Below are 23,900 nucleotides of genomic sequence, written 5' to 3'. Positions count from 1 at the left end.
AGCTAGTGGTTTCAAGTCATCACGAGAAACCCTAGTGGCAATTTGGCAGGGCCCGGTGGCCTGCGTGGGAAAATAACTCACCCTGGATCCAGGGGTTTCAGGGCTGTAGCCTGGTAAGTATTAGGGATGAGAGTTACCTCTGAGGGAAGGGCACCCAGTGGCAGAACGTCCTAACGCGTATGTCGGGGGGGGGGGGCTGTACTCCATAATTTCCAGGGAAGGTTGGCCAGACCTTATCTGGAAAGCTGGAGGTCTTCCCCCTGACTGATCCTATTAATTAATATGCTGGTGTCTGTGCGGTTGGTTATGAGCAATCTGGTAAATGGAAAACATGGAACTGAATGGTGCCTGAGTGGAGTACAGCTCACGTGGTTAAGAGTTCGTAGTCTAGCTGCGCTTGGGTGTAGGTTTGTTGTGTCCTGTGGTGTCTGGTGTCTCTAGCAAGAAGCGGTGAGCAGTTGCCAGGTGAGCTGTGTTGGTACCCTCTCCTCGTGGAACAGCAGCCGCTGCGGTGGTACTGGGAGCGCTCCCTGTGCGGGATGGAACACAGCAGCAGCAGCAGCAGCAGCAGCGGCGTTGGTGGTGTCGGCGCGGCAGCGGCGGCGGTCTCAGCGGCCGCTCCACGTGGCCGTGCACCCTGTCTGCCCTGGGTCGGTAGACGCAAACTGCCATGCTCCCGGGGTTTGGCACCAAATGATAGGTTTGAGTCACGGCGGGACGCGTCTGCAGATACCAGGCCCAGGCAGTTCCACGTGTAAGAGGTTTAATTGGGAGGGGGTAGGGGGGTAGCGGCGCAGGAAGAGAGAGAGAGGGGAGAGAGAGAAGAAAAAAGAGAGAAAGATGGAGGAAAGTATATATATATATATATATGTTGTGACGTAGCAGTCCAGAGCTGAACCCAATGGATTCTGGGAATATGGTGGCCGTTGTCCTGGCAACAAGTCTGTGGACCCTCCCATATATCTGCCGCAGGTTCTGGATGCTAACAGTTAACCTTGGGCATATTTCCCATGATCCTTGTCACTCTTTGCCCCCCCCCCCCCAGAAATCCTCTTAAGCTGAAGTTGTGAATGCCGTTTCTAGTTATCAGTATTTTCCATTTTCACCGTGGCCAAATGCTCTTGAAATGTGTTACTAATGTTTCATTGCCTTCAGAGGATTCCTGTTGAGCTTCTCTTTGCCTAGAAAACCCAATTTCTAGTTTGGAAATCAAACTATAACTTTGTTCCCTCCGTAGGCGGATTTAATCAGTACCCGCCGCAGATGCTGAAGGATGACTGCAGACTCGTTGATTTAGAGAGGGGAGATACGCTGCCCCATGGCCTCCGGTGGGTAGCAGAGAGCTTATGTTTACAAGTGCTTGTTAACTGACTGATGGGTGTGTACCTGGCTGATGGCAGGTTGTTAGGCAAAAGAACCTAACAAGGTCTTCTCCTGGAGTCCACCTTCCACAGCAGCAGCCACATACCAGCATGCTTTCCACTTTGAAGGTTTTTTTTTTTTTTTTTCTTCTAGACAGGGTTTCTCTTGTGTAGTCCTGGCTGTCCTGGAATTCACTCTGTAGACTAGGCTGGCCTCGAACTCAGAAATCCACCTGCCTCTGCTTCCCAAGTGCTGCGATGAAAGGCGTGCACCACCACCGCCCGGCTGGACAATGATTCTTACCCCACACTGTTCACAGTCCACAACCTTAGCTCGGCATGGTGTTGCACTCCCGTAACCCCAGTTCTCTGGAGGTGGAGGCAGGAGAATTGTGTGTTCAAGGCCAATCTGGGCTACTTAGAAAAACCATGTCTTTTTAACAAAGCCATCAGACAGTGGCTCCTTTTGAACCCTTAGACCCCTTCTAAGGCACTGTGGTGGCTAGCTCCAGTGTCTCATCTCACTACATCTAGATCTGCCTCTGACTTATTTCAACTTCAGAGCATCCCACAGAAGGCCTTATAGTACAATTGCATACCAAACAGTTTTCATTCATGTTGTTATCTTAAGTACAAACATAACAATTGGTTGAACCTGGCCCCTCAAATACTGTGAGCATAGCCCTTCAAGGCTGCTTTTAGCTGGAGCTTCACTGAGCTTGGATCCCTGGCCCAAGCTGGTCTGGGCCTATAGTTACTCTCCTATCTGGCTGCATTAAGCAGGATAGCTTCTCAGAGAAGGTATATGGCTTCTTCCAGGTATCCGAAAGCAACTAGAATTCATGCATGTAAACACTCCTTTAATGCCTGATTCCATTTATTTGGTAGTTTAGCAAGGATGTGTCCAGCAGCCAGCTCTTTGGAAAGATGGCCACGTTAATGTTCAGTTGAGCAGCTTCCCTTGAATAAGCCACAGACTCTTCTAAGTAGAGCTGCAGACAGGCTATGTTGTTACTTATGCACGTACCAACACAAGCCCAGCTGTAAATATCGTAATGCTGTGATTCTTTTACAACTACTAAAGCCCAAACAACTTTAACACCTCAAATCTAAACAATCAAACAAAACGATGCCATGCTAACTTCACGAGGTGAATGCTTTTGGTTTTCTAAAGCTGAACACTTGAAGGCCAAAAATGTACACTGCGGCCGTGCTGCAGATGCACCTGGGCCTAGCGGGCCTCTGCAGTTGCCTGATAGCCTAGCTTCTTACCACAGACTCAAACACACACACATACACACAAATATAAGACATTTATGCAGTTGTGTCGTGATGTCATTTGGACTTCATGTGTCCTGCCTCACAGTTAAATAATACTTCTGGATCCCAAACACCAGTATTAAACACAACTGCAAATGGTAAATTAAAAGTGACATTGTCAAGAATATACTTGTGTATGTTTTCTGTTATCATCTAAATAAAAACAAAATTCTAAGATATCACAAAGAACCCTTAGACTGCTCATCTAGATGCTGGCCCCATTCTAAGGGTCTTGTCCGTAGCCTTGTTCCTCTCAGAACTGGGCTTTGTCCATTAAATGACTATTTTCTATGGTAATTGGTATCAGTCTGAAATATAATAAGGTTGTTCCAGGGGCTGCTTGATGAATGACTTCCTCATAATTTATTGATGAGCCTCTGCAAATTAGACTTGGCTTATCCCAAAGGAATACTCCATAGGTTATATGTGAACGTGAGGGAAGGAAGATCAAATGGGGAAGAATTCATTGATTGGAATTAGTTTAGAATTTTCCAGCACCCAGCTTTTTCTTTTTTCTGTGTATGTATGTGTATGCATATGGGTACTCATGTGTGTGGGTGCTGTGTACATGTATGTATGAGGAGGCTAGAAGACAACCTTGACTGCTGCCTCTCAGAAATCTTCCTCCTTTGGTTAGGGTTTGGTTTTGAGTCAGGGCCTCTCACTGGCTTAAGCTCACTCAGTCGGCTGTGCTGACTGACTGGAGAGCCCCAGGGGTGCACTCAGCTTTGCCTCCTAGTGCCTGGATTCCAAGCAAATGCCACGATGGTCAGCTTCTTCGTGGGATTTCTTGGGACCAAACTCAGATCCTAATGCTTGCACACCAAGCCCTTTGCCAACTGAGCTATCACCCCATTCTCTTTTAATAAATAACTAAAGAAATGTATTGAAATGCTTGGATCATGTATTTGCATCTTTCCAACTTATTTGGACTCAGCCGAAACTTACTTTTTCTTCATCTAGATTGACTGCCAAGCTGCGTGAGGTTTCGGCAAGCAAGAGCAGCCTGGCTGGTCAAGAGCTGAACGCCGGGAAAGACTCATCTTTTGTGTTGGAGGGTCATGGAGGTGGCCATTTGGTTTACATTCCAAACCAAATGCTAGAGCCACATAAGTTAGTGAGCCACTATGGAAATGACCAGGCACCTGGAGCAATGGCAAGTCTCACTTCCGGTAAGAACATGAACCAATGATGGAATGTTTTCAGTCATCCAGCACCTTGTCTTTTAAGACTAGCACAGAATTAAATAAATTGAGGCTGGAATCTGAAGCGATTGGGGATGGTGGGTTCAGCGGCAATTACCAGAGCAACAGTAGCAGCGGAGGACAGGTACAGCGTGGGAATCACTGCGCCAGGTCTCAGAAATGTCCCTGGTGTGCTTAGAGAGATTAGAGTGTGCAATTCAAAAGGTTGGTATGATTCAGAACATGAAAATATAGAGAATGTCAGAGCAAACACAAGACCAAAACAACCTCCAAAACTTGGCTTGACCAATGCCCCAGAATTTGTGCTCACACAAGAAGGCGTAAGTTTTATTTTTGAGATACCTAGAAATGGCAGAGAGCGCAATTCCTCCATGGCTTACTCTAAGTATTTTAATGTCAACATTTTAATAGCTTAAAACAAACTAATATGTAAGATAATAAACACATGAGATACACAAAGGTATCTTATCTTCATTAGAACACACGAGGGACTGAGGAGATGGCTCAGTGGCAAGATGCATGTCTTGTTCCTGCCGAGGCCCTGCGTTTGATTCCTAGTACCCACAGTGCGGCTCACAGCCATCTGTAATTTCACTTTCAGACAAGCTGATGCCCTCTTCTGGCACCTGCATGCACTGTACACACATGATGCACAGTCAATGCATGCAGGCAAAACACCCACATACATAAAAGAAAATACATAGTTAAAAAAAAAAAGTGAAATTTGAAACAGACTACTTAGCCAACCAAACTCTGCCTCTAGAATCTTCCAAAATAACCATTTGGCCAGAATGTTGGCATTTTGAGTATTGCATCCAATGTATCATGTGCATGACTAGAATATGCAAATATAAAAGAAAAAAGGGGGAACTTCACACCATATTATTGATTCTTACAGCTTCCTGGATAGCTCTTCTTCTTCTCAGAATTAACACGTGTGTCCCCATAAGTATTTCGGAAGTAAAAGCGTTTGAACTTTACTTTTAAAATAGCCAAAGTAGCTTTTGTAAAAACTGCAGTAAGGAATTTAAAAGCTAAGCAATTATTCGTTGAAAAATAAGCTGTGTCAGCTTTAAAGAGAGGATTCTCAGTGAACTTGGACGTGTGTCATCCTGTGGTACCTGTGTATTAAGCCTGTATGTGACTCCATCGAGGCAGTTTTAAACTCTCATGTCTGCGTAGCCTGAACATGAGAGTTAGATGCTCTCTTAATCGGATCGTGTTGATTTTGTTCTCGTGTTGATTTTGTTTGTTCACTTAATGGTCCAGGGGTTACGATTGTCCTAAAGGCACAGGAATCCATTTTTGCCTGGCTTATAGGGAAGGATAAAATGCACTTTGGCAGAGGGTCAGAGTGAGAAAAGGTGGCTTGTGATGGTTTTGTTAGAGGTGACCATTTCCAAGTCTTGGAAATGGATCAGAGGAGAGGGAGAGAGAAAGAGGGAGAGAGAGAGGAAGAGAGGGAGAGGGAGAGGGAGAGGGAGAGGGACAGGGAGAGAGAGATGGGGAGAGGGAGAGGGAGAGGGAGAGAGAGAGACTTCCTTGCAACCATCATTAGTGATACAATGACAGCAATGTAAGAAGAAAAGAAAGGCTTTACATTTGGCTTTCCAGATGTCTGAACAATCAAGACCCTCGCAGCCACTGTGGAGTTCACTTTGGTTAAAGAAATACCTGTTCACATTTCTATCAGGAGGATAAAAAGTAAATGGTTACCCCACCAAAGTTCTGAACCGTGTGTGGGTTCCTGTAGAGGACTGTAGGTTGTGATAGCCAGGGGATAGCGTCTCAGGCCCAGGGATGGCATGTCTATGTCTTTAGTCACATAAATAAGTCTGAGTCTCAAACCTCTGTCTGTTGGTCTGCCTGTCTCTGTCTGTTTCTGTCTCTCCCTGCCCTGCCGTACCCTGCTGTGCCCCGCCCTGCCCTGCACCACACCGCCCTTCTCTTCTCTCTCAAATCTTTTGTAGCCAGCTGCCGAGACCTGCTAAGGACTTTCTGTATGATGTACTGTTCTTCTGGGGTCAGTTGTGATTCCAAACCTTCAGTCACGGAGAGCTAAGCTAAGCTCCAGATGCATGGTACAGATTAGTTGATGACTTCGATGAGTGCCTCCATATGCCACATGTGTTACTCACTTATCATGTGATTCCTGCAGCTGACAGCTGACCTTTCTGTCCTTGAATGGTGAGGCTTGAGGGAAAGTCCGTGATCTCAGCCATTTAAGAATTTTATAGTTCCTGAGCCCTGTGGGCTGCCATTGGGCTATTGACTTCTTCCAGGAAACACCCAACCCCTGTCTGTCTCCCCCACCTATCCTCTCCCTATCTGCTCCAGCTTACACTGGCTCATCCCCGGTCCCACTCTATGAAGCTATATAGATTTCTATATAGTCTCTGGTTTGAGATCAATTGTTCACGTGACTCTTACAGTGAAGGTCTTCCCTCCAGGCCGTAGCACCTGGGACTCATTAGAAATTAATCTGGTAAGTGTTCATCCTGGGCCTAGTCAATCATTTTGGGGAAGTGGAGCCCCCAAAATGATAGATTTAAATTTTTGTGCATTTGTTTCTTTGTTTGTTTAGTGTGTGTGTGTGTGTGTGTGTGTGTGTGTGTGTGTGTTGCAATAACCATTGTGTTTGTAGAGGGTTAGAGGAAAACTTGGCAGGAGCTGGTTTTCCTTATACCACATGGGGTCTGAGGATTTAACTGTGGTTTCTGGAGACCTTTTTTGTCACAGCTAAAGGGGGACTCTGGCATCTGGTATGAGTGAAGGCCTACAGCATTTACCTCTGTCCATTGCTGCCCCATCATTACTCCAGGATTTTAGTTTTAGAAAATAAAAACAAAACTCAAAGGAACCATAAAGTGATAATAAAATTTTGAACATAAAACTTCAAAAGCATTTATCAAACTGAGCTTTTTCCAGGGTTGACTGCATCCTTTGTCTCCCCTGTAGGCATATTGCTTTCCACAGCTTTATTCAACTGCATGTTCTATTTTTTTTGCACAGTATCATGTTGAACATTGTCCAATTTCCTGTAAACTCCATACTGATTTTTCTAAATACTCTCATCATGTCCCTTCAACGAATGGATATATTTAGCTATTGACCTCTTCTTGAACATGTCATTTGATTCTGATTTTTGATGCCACATAGTCAACTTGCACATACATGTGCTTAAACTTAAATCTGCATTGGATGGCAGAGTCGGCTTCCGAGCCATCCCTGGAATGTCAATCAGCTGATGTTCTGCATCGCATCAGCCTCTGTTCATCTGCACCAAAAACCTGGCTGGTTTTGCCACTGCAGGCCGCATGGCTGGTGATGGCTACGTGATCACGTACAAAAGATGAAGTACATTCATTTACCGAACCTGAAAACAATGTAAACTGCATCATTATTTTGGAGCATTATTTTCAAATAATTTTGGCGATACAGTCCTGGCATTTAAATTTTTTCAATTTAATTTTTAAAGCTTGCTTTATAATAAACCCACCTAGAAACATAAAGCACAGAATAACTTCATTAAAACTGAAGGGCAAGATTGCAGATGGTTTGGGTGTAGTGATTCTCGAAGGAGGTGATGCTTTTCCTCTGGAAGCAGGCCTTGTCTGCCGACTCTTGTTTCTGAGCACAAAATGGTTCCTAAGTGATGTTCTGACAATCTAAGAACCACCTAGAGAAATCAAAGCCAAAAGGAACATTTGCCCTATCTTCAGGGGGAAAGGATGAAATTCGTTTTAAAGTTATTTTTACTTAAACGAGAAGAGGTTCTCACGTATAAAACCAAGAGAATTGTAAGGGTTTCTGTTTCCCCGTGACATGTTAATGAGATGCAGTGGTGTGCACATACTGTGCCTGCCTCCCCTGGCCCTGGAACCCTAGTCAGTGACCTCTCCAGACAGAGAGGAGGGCAGGCCTAGGCTGCTGGTATGAGATGGAGAGCTTCATACAGTGCTGCCAAGTCCTCTGCAGATAAGCATGCGCGAACACAGTGGAATTGTCATTTGTTGGGCCCGTGTAAGTGTGTCTGTAAGATAGGCCAACAGGCTGCATTTTCTTATCGAAATTCTTCAGAATTTACCATTGCAGGAAGGGTTTTTGTAGCCCTAGGAGTTTTCTTCTTGTTTACTTATAAAGATTAAATTTGTGTAGCATTTTAGTTTTTGTGAACTATGCAAACTACTCCATTTTCTTTTTTAAAAAAAAAACCTTGTGAGATTGTCATATATTAGCATGGCATTCTGTAGAGAGGAAGTGAGGCATGGAGAAGAGCCAGGGTCACCGAATTAACAACATGCAGAAATAAGACTCAAACTCTTAAGACCCGTCTGTAGCCGCTGCTCTGTGGTGCCTGAGACCTGTCTGTAGCTGCTGCTCTGTGGTGCCTGAGACCTGTCTGTAGCCGCTGCTCTGCAGTGCCCACTGGGGGAAAGGAAGGCCAGTTTTATTTATGTTGGGACATAGTTGCAGAAGAAAATATTGCCCTGTGCCTTCTGTCAGACTGAAGACAACTTTCTTCTAGTCAGGTCCCTGAGCCATTCTCAGCCTGGTGAGTGCGTACTTTACTATTTCAGCCCTATCCTGATGTTTGACCACTGCTTCTTCTCAAAGAGTCAGCCATTGCAACAGATTTGGGATAGATTCTGTCTCTGTTTTCGTTTCTTGGCTACATCACTGGATGTCTCCAAGCTTAGGTCTGCTCAGGTGTGAATTGAGAGCAATGGCAAGCCCAGTCTATTGCTAAAAGGAAGTTTTCATGAGAGAAGGTACATGGAGACCTGAACCCAAGACCTGAAGTGGATGGGATACTCGGTTTAGTACCAGAGAGCAGAAAGCATTGCCAATGCTTTTGAATGTTGGGAAACGTTGAACTTGAACAATACCAGCAAGATGGGGCTCTAAGGGCTGGCTCAGTGGTTAAGAGCTTGCTGTTCAATGGGTCAGAGAACCTGGGCTTTGTTCTCAGCATCACATGGTGGTTCATAATCACCCTGTTCCAGGGGATCCTACACCTTCTTCTGACCTCTTTGAGCACCAGGCATGCACGTGGTATATAGACATGCATGCAGGAACACACACACACACACACACACACACACACACACACACACACACCATTTTTTTGTTATTAGATATTTTCTTTATTTACATGTCATATGATTTCTCCTTTCCTAGTTTTCCCTCCAAAAAAACCCCCACAAAAACCAAAAAAACAAAAAACAACAAGAACAAACCTCTGTTGCCTCCCCCTCCTGCTTGCCACTCCACCCTCTCCCACTTATTGGCCCTGGCATTCCCCTACACTGGGGCACAGAACCTTCACAGGGCCAAGGGCCTTTCCTCCCATTGATGACCAACTTTGCAATCCTCTACTATACACATGCTGCCAGAGCCATCAGTCCCACCATGTATACTCCTTGGTTGGTGGTTGAGTCCCTGGGAGCTTTGAGGGTACTAGTTAGTTCATATTGTTGTTCATCCTAAGGGCCTGCAAACCCTTCAGCTCCGTGAGTCCTTTCTCTAACTCCTTCATTGGGGACCCTATACTCAGTTCAATGGATGGCTGTGAGCCTCTACTTCTGTATTAGTCAGGCATTGGCAGAGCCTCTCAGGAGACAGCTATATCAGGCTGGATTTTCCTTCCTTCAGTCTCTGCTCCATAGTTAGGCTCTGCAACTCCTTCCATGGGTATTTTGTTCCCCCTTTTAAGAAGAAATGAAATGTTCACATTTTGGTCTTCCTTCTTCTTGAGTTTCTTGTGGTTTGTAGGTTGTTCTTTGTGTATTCTGAACTTCTGAGCTAATAGCCACATATCAGAGACACACACACCATTTTTTAAAAAGAAAAAAAATCAGAAATTGTTCACATGAGTAGAACTCAATACATATATTAGCCTCATAGCTTATTAAAAAAAAAAAAACCCAACAACCCATGACTAAGATGTGAAGTGACAGCTCATGCCTTTAATCCCAACACTCAGGAGGCAGAGGCAGGCAGATCTCTGAGTTTGAGGCCAGCCTGGACTACAGATCGAGTCCTAGGACAGCCAGGGCTACACAGAGAAACACCATCTTGAAAAGCAAACAAGCAAACAATGTAAAAGCAAAACAACAATAACAATAAACCCCAAAAAAAGATAAAAAGAAAAGAAAATCCCATGAGTAATTTTGGCATGGTTACATTCCATGGCAGCCCTCTAGATAACTCACATATGTCTCTGAGATTTCCCACAAGTGTCATGACAGATAGCCCTACTGACTCAGCATGCTCACCCTGCCCAGAGGGCTCATGCTCTAAGATGCTCCTGCTCCCCAGATTTCCTTCCACACACCCCACTTGGCTCTATGCTGTACATCTCTGGTTCAAGATGGGCTTCTCTCTGGAAGAGCACTTCCTAGGAAACCTGACCACATCGCTCATTCCATCCAAGTCTTGTGATAGCGAGTCAGATATCGGCCCCTTTGCCCTTTTAGCTCAGTTCTTCCACAGAACCGAAGGCAAGAATTTAGTTACGTTTGACATTTGGAGAGAAGGTTGAGCATTGCTGAGAGCTGTGTACATGGTTTACTTAGACTCCTGCCAGGTTTTCTTAAAGGAGAAATATTTCCGAAGCCCGAATCTCCCAAAATAACATGAATTTAGACTCAAAATAGAATAATCCTACCTCTAAATTTTAGAGTTTTCAAAGCACGGTCATCTATATTTAGTTTCTTTGATTTTTTTTATTTTTTTCATGAAAATCTAAGTACAGAGGGAACCTATTTTTAAGGATTTCTTGTAGGTGGTTTGTGCCTCTTTAGAAAAGGATTTGTCACTGGGTACTTAGAGGGGAGAAAAGAGATTTTAGTTTATTTATAAAAAGAAAACTAGAAGTGAGATAGTGATATTTCTAGGCATGCGTGGAATGCCATTTTACTACTCCAGCCAGTCCATCCGTCCTTCCCCTCCTGCCATAGCATCTGTGCAATCATGGCCTCTATGTTTATGGAAGTCTGCTGGTTGGCCCCTAAAAAAATTGATAATCGAGAGTTGGAAACCAGAGCTGTTGCTGATAACGCAGATAAATGGTCAGTCAGGTCCAGAAATGTGAACTTCCAAAAGGCAAAGAGCCCATTCTCTTCTCAGTACAGTCAGTCCCTCACGTGCTGTGGCTGTGAACCTCAGAGATGTTTGCACTGTCAGCACTACAGGACACACTTCATGTCCGCTGATCAGTAGTTTAATCAGGACTTCCATCTGGACAGTACATTCAGTAAGAACTTGAAACTGGGTTTCTGGTGGGGAATGGGAGCCCCGTACATTTCAAACAAGCTGATGAAGTGCCAAATCCTATTGGTTTCTATAAATGTACTAAGAACCTAGTTCATATGTGACCAGTTCTTTATGCTTTGAGAGAAGCAGCCCCCCCCCATTGACATACAAAGTGATCAGCATTTTGTAACAGAACCTCCTCAGGTAGAAGAGAAATGCCAAATCTACCATAATCAACAGGAAAATAAATTCCACACAGATGAGACAACAGTTAAGACAATAGGCTGGAGAGATGGCTCAGTGGTTAAGAGCATTGACTGTTCTTCCAGAGGACCTGAGTTCAGTTCCCAGCAACCACATGGTGGCTCACAACCATCTCTAATAAGACCTGATACCTTCTTGTGGTGTGTCTGAAGACAGTGACAGTGTACTCACATACATAAAATAAATTAAAAAAAAAGAAAGACACTGGGCTTTAAGAAGTGAAAGTCAAAGACCCTGGGCGATAGAGACAAAGGGGCTGAGCAGCAGAGTCTCCACTTTCCTGACCTAAGACTCTGTGTGGAGTGAGAGAACGTTAGGTGAGCCTCATGAGTTCTCAGAGATGAGGAAAGAGATCTGAGAGCTCAGCGAGACCAAGAACTAAGGCTCACAGGACAGAGAAAAGCGCTAGCTGTACAGCGAGACCTCCAGAGATCTGTAAATGCTCTCCTGGCTCGACTCGTGGCAGCGACAACAGTGGTGCGTGCGTGTGTGCGTGTGCGCGTGCGTGTGTGCGTGTGTGCGTGTGCGCGTGCGTGTGTGCGTGTGTGTGTGTGCGTGTGTGTGTGCGTGTGCGCGTGCGTGTGTGTGCGTGCGTGTGTGTGCGTGTATGTGTGCATGTGTGCATGTGTGCGTGCGTGTGCGTGCGTGTGCGTGCGCGTGCGTGTGTGTGCGTGTGCGCGTGCGTGTGTGTGCGTGTGTGCGTGTGTGTGTGTGTGTGTGCGTGTATGTGTGCATGTGTGCACATGAGCGCACTCTCACAGAGAAGGACACTTGGTGTCCTGCTCAACACCAGCTCAACCACTCTTTGCCTTGCTCTTTTCAGGGTCTCTTATGGGTGGAGCCAGAGTGGCAGCCAGTGAGCCCAGAAACCACCTGTCTCTGCACCGCACAGTGCTGGGATTACAGGTGCAGTCATGTCCAACCTTTCATCTGGGTGCTGGATTCAAACTCAGATCCTTGTGCGAGCACAGCAGGAGCCTTTACCCACTGAGCCATTTCTCCCGTGCTCAAGTAGTATCTGCAGAGATGAGAACCACAGTGTTAGGAGGAACAGTGTGCCAGCGAGGAGGTTAAGGGCAGGCAGCTTTGATCTGACAAAAGAAAAACCATAGCAAGGCACTTGAAAATATAGCAATGGAGATTGCTAAAATGAAAAAAAGTTCAATAATCAGAATAAAAAAATCAGTAAGTTTCTATATTCTCTCCCAATATCTGAGAGAGAGAGGGGGGGGGAGGGAGAGAGAGAGAGAACAGGCACACGGTAAAGCAACATTATCAGCTAAAGTAAATGATTTGGCACCTTGAGATATTCCATCCAGGAGCAGACTGTAGATTCTTTTGAAATGCTCATGAAATACTTGCCAAAATAGACCATGTTGTGTCCATGTGTTAGAACAATGTTTGAGAATGTTAAAGGATTCAAGTCACAGCAAGAATATTTTCTGACCCAAACAGAACTAATGTCAAAATAATTAGCAGAAGGACCTTTTAAAAATCCTCAAACCTTTAGGAAATAAATAAAACACTTTAAAATAATCCATGGCTGAAACAGAGATCAATAAAGAAATCAGAAAGCATTTTGGGAGAGATACAAATGAAACAGGCATTCCAGATCTTCCAAGATCCCACTAGAGCATAATTAGAGAATTTTAATATTGTTCTTATACTGAAAAAATATGAATCCAATCAGTCGCCTCAGTTTCCATCTTAAGAAGCCAGAGACAGAAAGACAAGCAATCCCAGAGTGGACAGAAGAAAGCAATAACACTTAAGGACCCAACGAACAAAAAATGATAAAAATCAGTAAAGCCAAGAGTCTGATCTCTGAGATCAATAAAATTGATAGAGCTATAGAATCAGACTCACCAGAAAATGTAGATACAAGTAACCAGTGTTGGTGAAGAGAGAGGAATCCCCTGGGGTTTACTGCTTTCGCAGGCGCAGGCTAACAGGAACACCATGAGCCACCTTTGCATATAAATTAGACACAGTCTTACAATATGAAAATCGTCACAGTTCATTCAAGAAGAAATAAGCTAACTTGCTTGTCAAAATGACTGTACTTGAAGTTTTCCCATGATTTTATCACAAATTCAACAAACCTTCTAAGAAATGATAAATATCAATTCTTTTTAAAAATATTTCTTTGAGACAGAGTTTCTCTGTGTAGCCCTGGCTGTCCTGGAACTCACTCTTGTAGACTAGGCTGGCCTCCAACTCGAGATCTGCCCTTCTCTGCCTCTGCCTCTGCCTCTGAATGCTGGGATAAAGGATGAACCATTACTTCCTGGCCATGAATATCAATTCTATACAAACTTTTCTAGGGAATTTAAGAGGAAAGACTATTTGCCAACTTGTTCTTTGAAGCCATATCATTTTAATACAAAAAACCAGACAAAGAAAGTACATGAAAGGAAAATTTTATACAACCATTATATTTTTTTAAAAGTTAGATTTATTTATTTGTGTGCATGAGTATTTTATCTGCATGTATATATGCATACAATATATCTGCCTGGTACCCGTGGCGGTCAGAAGAGGGTATTAGATTCTTTGGAACTGGAGTTACTGATGGCTGTGGGCTATCCTTTGGGTGCTTGGAACTGAACCTGGGTCCTCTGCAAGAGCAACATGTGCTCTTAACTACTGAGCAATGTCTTAAACTACTATATTTTTTTTTTTTTTTTTTGAGACAGGATCTCACTATATAGCTTTGGCCTGGGACTCACTCTGTAGGCCAAACTGACCTTGAACTTATAGAGATCTGTCTGCCTCCTGAGTTCTGGGATTAAAAGAGTATATACTACCACACCTGGTCTAGACCACCATTCCTAGTTAATACAGATTCAAAAATTACTCTGAAAAGGGATTAGTAAGTCAAATCCAAGAATAGACAAAAGGGTAGTGTGGATTTGCCCCAGGTTCAATGTCCAGCATTCAAAAACCTGTCTAATAAAACATTTCCAGTATTAATAAAAATCATATGTACTAATCATGTGTTTGTTGCATGCTATCTTGATATTAACTTTTATAGTATTAATCTAGTATTGTTAGTTCATTTATTGTTTGGAGACTAAATAAAATGCTAGATGTGAGAGCTTCTGCTAACAGGTTGAGCAGAAATAGGAATCAATACATCTTTTCCCAGTTAGAAAGCTACAGATTGTTTGAGTATGCTTATAAACACACTTCTTTTAGAGAGAGAAAGGACACTGGCCATCTACTTCCTATCGTACAGAGCTGATGATTCTCCCATCTCCCCATCCAGCCACCTCTCCCAGGAGTGTAGAAAGTTTTCACAATCCTGTAGATTTAAAGCAATATCACTGGGACTGATGGTCTGCAGCAAAATAGCTGGCATCCGAATGTAAGCTGAGAGGGATGGAGAGATGGCCCAGTGGAAAAGGAGCCTGCCTTGAAGGTTAGGACCCAGCACCCATGCAAAAGCTGCACATGCCAGCATTCAGATGTAACACCAGGGTTGGAGTATGGGTTGGGTGGGAAGTAGGGCATGGAGACAAGTGGGTCCCAGAGCTCTCGAGCCAGCCAGTCTGTGCCAGTCTGTCTAGTTGCAAAAGCAAGGGCTGGGTTCAATGAGAAACCCCATCTCAAAAAGGTAATGCGGAGAGTGATAAAGGAAGACACCCAATTCCAACGTTCAGCCTCGTCACATGAATGCCCATAGCAAGTACAGTTATACAGACACACTCTCTCTCTCTCACACACACACACACACACACTCACACATACACATACACACACAGAGATAGACAGACAAACAGGTAAGTGTGTAAATTGGGGTATTAATTTCTTCTCTGAGAATGCTTTGTAGAAAGAATGCTAACTGATTCAGCCAGTGCTTACTGATACCATTTGATCTCCCTCAGGATGAGAATTCCTTATCTAGTCATGGGCTGATAGCCACCACTCAGAGTGCCCAAGTCTTAAAGGTTGTCATACCTTACATCGCAGCAAGGCTCTTAAGTCAGTACTGACTTATACCTGCCCAGTGATGTTGCTTTATGGATGTTGCTTTTATCTACCATGTATGCCAGCACATGAGTTGTAACTTTGACATCTGTACTTTCTCTTGTGTTTGTTTACTCCTTGTAATTAAATAGTCAGTAGATGTGAATGCATGCTGTAGGATTTGTGACCATGAGGAAGAGCTAAAACTAGGCATGTATTTCTCTTCTTGCATTGAGATATTTTGGCATCAAATCAGTCATTTCAGAAAAACCTGAAGTGGGTAGCAAGTAGGTATCTTATGTGGCACCATGTGTCAAATGGAAATAACTCTGAACCAAGTGAAGGTAGATTTGAAGAATGTATTTCAGGACAAGTACTGAGATTGATTAATGATATCTGCTATTATATTGATTAGTGGTATCTGTCATGGTATGGGGATGAAGAGTAGGAACATTCCATGGCTTTTGTTTACATTCACATCTTAGAGTTTCAAGTTAACCCTTTCACCATTAAGTGGCTATTCTGTTGCAGAACATGAAAGTCATGGCAGAAAAGAACTGGGCCTTGCTCATGAACCTGGGGATGCTTCTCTTCAAGAATATTACATGGACGTGGCTTTCCTCATAGATGCTTCTCAACAAGTAGGACGTAATGAGTTTAAAGAAGTGAGAGCTTTAATAACTTCAGTACTGGATTACTTTCACATCGCCCCAGCTCCACTGACCTCTGTTTTAGGAGACAGAGTGGCTGTCCTAACCTACTCTCCCCCAGGCTATCTGCCAAACACTGAAGAATGCCCAGTCTACCTGGAATTCGATTTGGTCACTTACAACACTGTACACCAAATGAAGCATCATCTCCAAGAGTCTCTTCAGCAGCTCAATGGAGATGTTTTTATTGGGCATGCCCTTCAGTGGACAATTGACAATGTCTTTGTAGGAACCCCCAATCTGAGGAAAAATAAAGTTATCTTTATAGTAACTGCAGGTGAAACCAACCCTTTAGACAAAGAAGTTTTAAGGAATGCATCTCTGAGAGCCAAGTGCCAAGGCTACTCCATATTTGTATTTTCCTTGGGTCCTATACACAATGACATGGAGTTAGAAGAATTAGCAAGCCAGCCCCTGGACCATCACTTAGTACGGCTTGGCCGGGTACACAAGCCAGATTTGGACTATGTCATCAAGTTCATCAAGCCATTTGTTCATTCAATCAGACGTAAGTCACTCAAGCTTCTCTCCTTTGTTGCTTTATTGATGTCTCTGTATGCAGTCAATCAGCCTACTTAATTGAATGCGTCCCATTTTAGTAGAGAGTGGTAGGATGTGAACAGGAGGCAGTGGGAGAATCTCAGAGAAGCCTATTCATGCTGGTTACAATTCTAGGCAGGAGATCCTCAAATAGTTGAAAGGTTTCTTTTAAGCTTGACTTCTGAACATTTGCTAAGTGTTTGGTTCTCTGACTGGCTCCATCAGTTAATCTTCAGCATAGACCTCAAAGGGAAGAATTCAGATTCCTCTTCTATAAAGGAAAAACTAAGGTTTGAATACATTAAACAAATTGCCCAAAAGCTCATAATTAATGCCTGGTAAATTCTAGACCTCATACATTCTGACCCTAGGACTATGTTCTTTTCTATCAAGCTGCACATTAGTTACTAAACCTTTAACAAAGTGTATTACTATAATAAATAACCCCCCACTGTCCTACTCTCACTGTTTCCTAAGGACATCTGGTCTACCTTGTCATATTTAACCAGCTTTGGCTCTGACTTGAATTCTTATGATTTATAGGTACAGGTATTTTCTAGAGCCCCTCTTCAAGATCTAGCTTAAATGCAACCACATAGTGATTTGAAATGTGTCTTTCCACTGTGGCGCTCTGAGAGTAGCTGCTTCGGCTTCTGTCCTTGGTGTTGTAATTTTAGACAGAGCTATGGAATAGGCTAAGTTTTTAGAAGTATCAAACAAGCCCTGGTCTGTACTAGAAATCAGGGACAGAGCAAAAGCCATGCTGTATGGTTATCTGCAGTGGCTGGGAGCTTGGTAGGGTTACCCATGATTTTAGGGGTTCTGGCACACACACAATCCCAGGACTCAGTTTAGAGTTAAGAATCATGGAATTCAGGCAATATGTTTACTACTAAGTCAAAAACAATGCCTTCTTTCAACCCCAAGGTAGAAATAGGGAAGACAACTTCAAGAGCCTATTAGGAAGAGCCTCCATTTCTAGGGTGTGGGGGTGAGGGAAGAATAGATAACAAGAGGAATGCAGAGATGTCCTTTAGTTGTATCACTGAGCATGGGAACTTTTAATTCAATTATTGCTGTATCTCATTGACTTGGCAAGAACAAGGTCTTTCAATGCCAGCATGCCGACTTTGCAAAGTCTCTCACAAGATTAATTTGTTTTTTAAAGAGACTTCCATCTCCAGGAAAAGATGAGCTGACTTTTGGGGTGATAGGCATTATGTGGGAAGGTAAGAACTGGACTAAGAATTCCACTCTGTCTCCAGGTGCTATCAACAAATATCCCGGCAGAGACCTGCAAGCCAAGTGTGCTAATCTCACCTTCCCCAGCCCAGAGAATGCTGGCACAGAAGACAGTGTATTGTGAGTTAAGAAATTTCAGATGTGGGGAGTACTGCCCAGGAAACAATCCTTAAGAATGCGAAGTGATAGCTGGCCTGGCATTAATGGGTCATTATCTAAGAATATGAAGTGAATGGCATTTTCATTTCAGGATGCAGGACTTGGGCAGGGCACAGGTTCTTAAATGCTGGGTTGGTGATGACATCGCTGGCTAGCAGAAGACAGAATAGGATCTGTATTATGCAGGACCACATTTTATATTATAGTCAACATATATGTTGCTTTTATTAAAACTACCTCATATTGATAACTACATAGTGCGACTCAGGTTGGCTAGTGCCCAAGCAAAGCTTACAGTATCAAAGGTTGGAAGGAAAGCATGACAGAAAAAGCATCCCGCCTTTCAGGAAGCACATGTCAGAGCCGCAGGAGTGATTCTGATGTTGCAAAGCAAAACTCCAAGTCCCCAATAAAACTTTAGTGATGAAAACAACATTGGTGTGGAATCCTAAAACTCTGAGACAAATATGTGTTTAATTCTCCTTCTGAATATTAGAAAATTGCCCTTGCATCCATAAACCCCACTAGGACTGTTCCTATCATGTGCATAAGATGGATTTCTGTTCTGGTATGTGGCTAGATTTGCACTTAATCTTACAAGGGACTTGGCTAACTACTTTAATCACTTTTCTCCTTCACCCCAGACTCATCCCTGAGGTGTACAAGATCGAGGCAGGAGAGAGGGAGCTGTCTGGAGACTCCGGGTCTCAGGAACAGCATTTCTTCCTCCTAGGGAACACTCATGGTAACCATTCAGAGAACACTGCAGATCTGATGCAGCAGTTGTACCTGCTTCTCTCCTCTGGGGAACTGATGGTGAACGATAAGGAAGAGCTGTGTTCTGAAGAGACCCTTGCTCCAGCCGGCAAACAAGGTACTCTGCAGTGTCCTTGTTGGAAGCCCTGAAGTGTTCTTGTCTGGCTGGGCTTTTCCCACAAGGTTGAAAAACATGGGGCAAGAAGTGATAGCAAAGAAAGAAAAGAGTTGCTGCTTATCCAGGAACACAAGAACTCCCTGAGATAAGAGGGCAAGGGAGATAAAATCTCAGAAAGGTAGGAAGGGAGCTGATTGTGTTCAGAACAGAGAAGAAAGTGGCTCTGAGGATTTGGTGTGGAGTCAGGGATCTGGGAGGCAGGGGGTGTAGGTGAGAACCAGAGCATTCTGGGAAGGCAGAAGCTGCATCCTCAGGCGGGGTGGGGGTGGGGGAACCTGAACACTCCAGCTCTGCCTTTGTAACCCAAGACTTGCAGCCTGGAGAGGATGAGGCTGTTGTGATGTAATTCTGAGACCTATGTGAGGGCCGAAGACAGCTTCTTACTGGGTAGGGGTAGGGGCTAGGTGTGGATCTGTGGCTAAAGAGGAAGTAAGGAATGGAGAACAGAAATCCACAAAGATCTCCAGGGCAGCAGCCCAGAGGTCTGCTGTGCTCCAGGGCCTTCCTGGGAAATTATTGTATACTAAGTATGTATGGATCACAATGAAATTAGAAATATGACTCCATACCTGTTCTAGATTGTTCTACTGGCTAGTTTTTAATTTCAACTTGACAGAGGCTAGATTCACTCGGAAAGAGAGAACTTTAATGAAGAAAATGCCACCACCAGATTGGCCTGTAGGTAAACCTATGGAGGCATTTTTGTATGTAGTGATTGATGTGGGTAGGGCTCCACCCATTATGGGCGGAGCCAACCCTGGGCCGATGGTCCTGGGTGCTATGAGAGATCAGGTTGAGGAGGAAGCCATGAGGAACAAGCCAGTAAGCAGCCTCTGCTTTAGCTCCTGCCCCCAGGCTCCTGCTCTGCTTTTCCTTCATGATATTTTCTGGAAGTTTAAGATGAAAAATCTTTTCCTCCTTAGGTTGTTTTTGGTAATAGAATATTATTACAGAAATAGAAATCATAACTAAGTTAATTCTATAAACCCAATAATTTTATATTCATACATATGTGTGTGTGTGTGTGTGTGTGTGTGTGTGTGTAAAGCAATCTATACATATTCATACATACTAGAGTGTATATAGCAGCACTATTTGTAGTAGCTTCTAACTGAGAACAGAACCACACCCCACACAAATTAAATTATTGTCTGATGGTGAAATACAGAGTTAGTACTCTTCACAAAGCTCCCTTCGTGGTTCAGGTGTACGGTCAAGCTGGGAAAACACTGCCTGAATCCTGCCTGGATTATTCCTGCTGCACGTCTCGGGGTAGTTCACTGTTGAAAAATCATCAGATTGGTAGAATCTAACCCCAGCAACATCAGCACCATCTAGTACTCACTGGATATGCAGATTCTCAGATCCCACCGATAGATGGACTGAACTAAAACCGTCAATGAGAACCTGTGGAGGGAGTCTCATACAAGCTGATGCTTGAAAACCATCGGCCTATGGTTGTAGATCCTGAGTGCAAGTCGGCTTTTTTGAATAGGAATTCTTCAACTAGATATTACAATGTGTAAGATCCCATGCTTCTGGGAAACCACCATGGAGTAGTGTGGGTTTGCAGGAGATTTCATTGTCTTTCATGAGCTAGTAGGCGCTGAGTCTGAGAGAGCAGCTATAGTCGGGTCAGGCCGACGACAGACACTGTCTGACAGACCAGCTCACAGAGGTAGACTTTTGTGCCCACTTTGGAAACAGAACTTGAATATTCCTTCAGTCACCGAGCACCTGACGTTGGGCATGCTGCTCTGCCTCTCTGAGCCTCTGTTTGCTCGGCTGCGAAGTGGAGACACTAACAGAGCTTACGTCATAGCCTGATGCAAACACTAAATGTATGTGACGTGCTTCACATGGCGTGTGGCTGAAAATTCAGTGAGTACTATCTTTCTGCAGCTGTGGTAAATGACGGAGCTGAGGGTAGCTGTGTGGCCAGCTCACCAGACTGGGCAGCTTGGGTTCAATTATTTACCCAGCTCACAATCTCTAAAGCTCATCCAGCTGCTGTGGTCCTCCACCACTGCCAATGAGCTTGGGTAAGGTGGCTATTTTCCCTTCTGGGGTACAAACATTGTCTCTAATGGGGACACATAGAGACTTGCCAGAGTGTAGCTGTCTAAAAAGCTAGTCTTAAAGAGCATGTTTTATGTGTGAGAAATCTTAGAGGACTTCTTTCATCTCCACAAATGCCCTGCCCTTGCCTCAGCCCCCCATGAGTGTGACATGGCTCTTAGCCATCCTGCATCTGATTAAGGTACTGTGGCCCAGATATAAGATCTTCCTAGGAAGCTTTGGAGATTGGGTGGAAATGGTCAAGCCAGAGTTGGAAATACTATAAAAATTATCCATATAACTAATAAATTTCCAATACAATGTTTACTTTCCCAAAATGATCAAAGTTTACATATATAGGCATTTGTGGTAAATTCTAGTAATATCCCATCTTGACAAAAATTTAATACCTAGACTTATAGACATAGGAAATTAAAGTACACACACACACACATACACACATACACACACCACATCCCCCCCCACAGTTCCACAACAGAAAAGTATGATTGGGCAAATAATTTAAAAATTAAAGCATACGAATCTTTTATAGTTGTGACAAAAGAAGCTTAAGGAGAAAAATGAATACTATAAATTATCTGACATAAGCATATTTTATACAGTGGATAGTTGATATCAAACCACTATGGAATTTAGATTTTGTTGGATAAACTAAGGGAGAAATGTGGCCATGAATGGTAATATCTGTTTGTGACTCAAGCTCTCCAGAGGTCTAGGTAGGGAGATCAGGAGTTCATGGCCAGCCTGGACTACATGAAACCCTGTCTGATGAAAGAAAGGAAATATGGAAGTATCACTGAAAAACATGTTAAACTTTATTATTGTTGTTTGTCTGAGTGTGTATGATGTGTATGTATATGAGTGTATTATGTGGGGTGGGGTGGGGTAGACAGAGACCCAGTCTTTTCTCTCTTTTTGCCTTGTTTGGAGGAGGAAGAGGACGGAGGAAGAGGGAGAGAAGGAGGAGGAGGAGTGCATATCCCAGGCTGGATTTGCCTGCAAGCTTCTGGGTTATTCTCCTGTCTCTGCTTCCTACTTCACTGTAGGAATGCTAGGATTCTAAATGCATGCTTCCATATTGGGCTTCCAGGGATTGACTTCAAATCAGCATGCTTGGCTTTCCCCTTCTGAGTCATCTCTCTGTGCCCCCCCCCCAGAAGCTTTATTTTTAAATGTCAGCTTTTACAGGATGTTGCAGTTACATACTTTTTTTTTGGGGGGGGGGTGGTTTCGAGACAGGGTTTCTTTGTGTAGCCTTGGCTGTCCTGGAACTCACTCTGTAGACCAGGCTGGCCTCAAACTCAGAAATCCACCTGCCTCTGCCTCCCAAGTGCTGGGATTAAAGGCGTGTGCCACCACCGCCTGGTGCAGTTACATACTTTTAAATTGTTAAGAGAATTTAGATTTAGAAATTTAGAAGCTTTCCAAGGTTCAGGGCAAAGCGGCATGACTTTTCTTGTGGAGACAGGTACTTAGCCATCTTCCCCTGAAGCTCTCCCTGAGTCGTGGAATAGTCACAGGAGAATCCATCAAGCGATGGAGGAAGCATCCTAGGGAATAAGTAGAAGCCAAATGAGGTGCTATCCCAGCACTGTCCGATAGAGGGCAGCCAAAGCCTAGGCCTGGCCGGGAGTTAGGAAGCTGAGCTATCCTGATCAGAGGCTGTAGGCTGGGTCTTCCTCCCCCTCCCAAATCCCTGATGGATGGACTGAGAGCTGCTATAGGGCAAGGTCATCCGTCTCAGGTACTCATTGAGCCACTCTATTGCTCAACCTCAGCCTCTGAAGCATAGTAGGTGCTGCTATTAGCAATCAAAAGCTTCCTTGGGGGAACTCAGGAGCAGGTGGAAGGGGGTAGGGTGGGAATGTTGTCCTGTAAATGAATTCCATGAAAACACCACAGGAATTCTGAGTAGAGCCAGACATTGCAAACAGTCATTACCCTCTTCAAATGATTATATAATAGCTCTATCTACTAAAGCCACAAAGCAGGGGATTTCAAATCGACAGACGTCTCTGAGACTTGTGTTCACAGTCCTATCCATTATGCAGTTTTACCAGTGGCCGCGTCTTTGTCTCCATGGACCTCCTAGATGACTTTAGGTTGGACTTTCAGTTTGACTGTTGGAGACAGCAAGGATTATCACTGTTTCTTGTGATTGTTTCATACCTGGCACCTACAGGAATAGGCTCGGGAGGAAACACTGATCCAGTATCATAACGCTAAGAGCAGGGTGACTTTCATGCTTTACAGATGGCGAAGATGCAAGATGAGCTTGCAGGAGAGAAGAGTGCTGGCTGGCAGATGGGACTCCCTGCTGCGGTGGTTCCAGCCAGGAAGTGTCAATCACTTATTCGAAGGGAACGGACAGGAACCAGAGCTAAATCTACTTCTCAGTCTCAAACCTGAGGGAGAGACTTTTCAAGATAGAGACATCAAGGAACAGACATTCAAAAGTAGGACTTCATCTCTCAGGAGGAATGGGAACACTGAGCAAGAAGAGACAACAGGCTCCCTTGTGACAGCTTGGCTCACTCACTTTGATCGCTTTGGATGATTGTCTGCCAAAAGAAGATTTCCGTCACGATCATCATCACATCTACATCTCAAACTAGACAAAACAAATCGAGTAAAAACAATTTGTAATTGGAATGTCCCAATTGTCTTTTTTTTTTTTTTATACCCATTTATACAACCCTAAACTCAGTGGCTTTGGTTCTCGTAGGACCCTGAGATTACATTTAGCAATGATTACCTGTAGTCAGTGGGTTTTCTGGACCAGGACATTTATAAAGTAACAAATTCATAACAAAGAAAAGGGGGAGGAGAGGCTGCTTTATGAACTGCGCGCTCATATCGG

The 23,900-nt window shown here is 43.9% G+C and overlaps 1 protein-coding gene across 1 annotated transcript in view; it reads left to right on the top strand.

The window, feature by feature from the left end:
* Window positions 1-23,692, top strand: part of Col6a5 (collagen type VI alpha 5 chain) — a 111,282-nt gene extending 87,590 nt beyond the window's left edge. The window contains exons 36-41 of the mRNA XM_031343519.1: window positions 1,238-1,328; window positions 3,645-3,853; window positions 15,908-16,594; window positions 17,892-17,988; window positions 18,672-18,901; window positions 23,294-23,692. Of these exons, the coding sequence (XP_031199379.1) occupies window positions 1,238-1,328; window positions 3,645-3,853; window positions 15,908-16,594; window positions 17,892-17,988; window positions 18,672-18,901; window positions 23,294-23,313 (1,334 nt within the window). The 3' untranslated portion in view covers window positions 23,314-23,692. The remainder of the gene's footprint in view (window positions 1-1,237; window positions 1,329-3,644; window positions 3,854-15,907; window positions 16,595-17,891; window positions 17,989-18,671; window positions 18,902-23,293) is intronic.
* The last annotated feature ends 208 nt before the right edge of the window (window positions 23,693-23,900 follow it).

This window comes from Mastomys coucha, unplaced genomic scaffold (assembly GCF_008632895.1).
Source record: "Mastomys coucha isolate ucsf_1 unplaced genomic scaffold, UCSF_Mcou_1 pScaffold23, whole genome shotgun sequence".
NCBI classification, from domain to species: Eukaryota; Metazoa; Chordata; class Mammalia; order Rodentia; family Muridae; genus Mastomys; species Mastomys coucha.
Note: the sequence above shows the minus strand (reverse complement) of the source record. Positions and strands in the feature narration are given on the sequence as shown.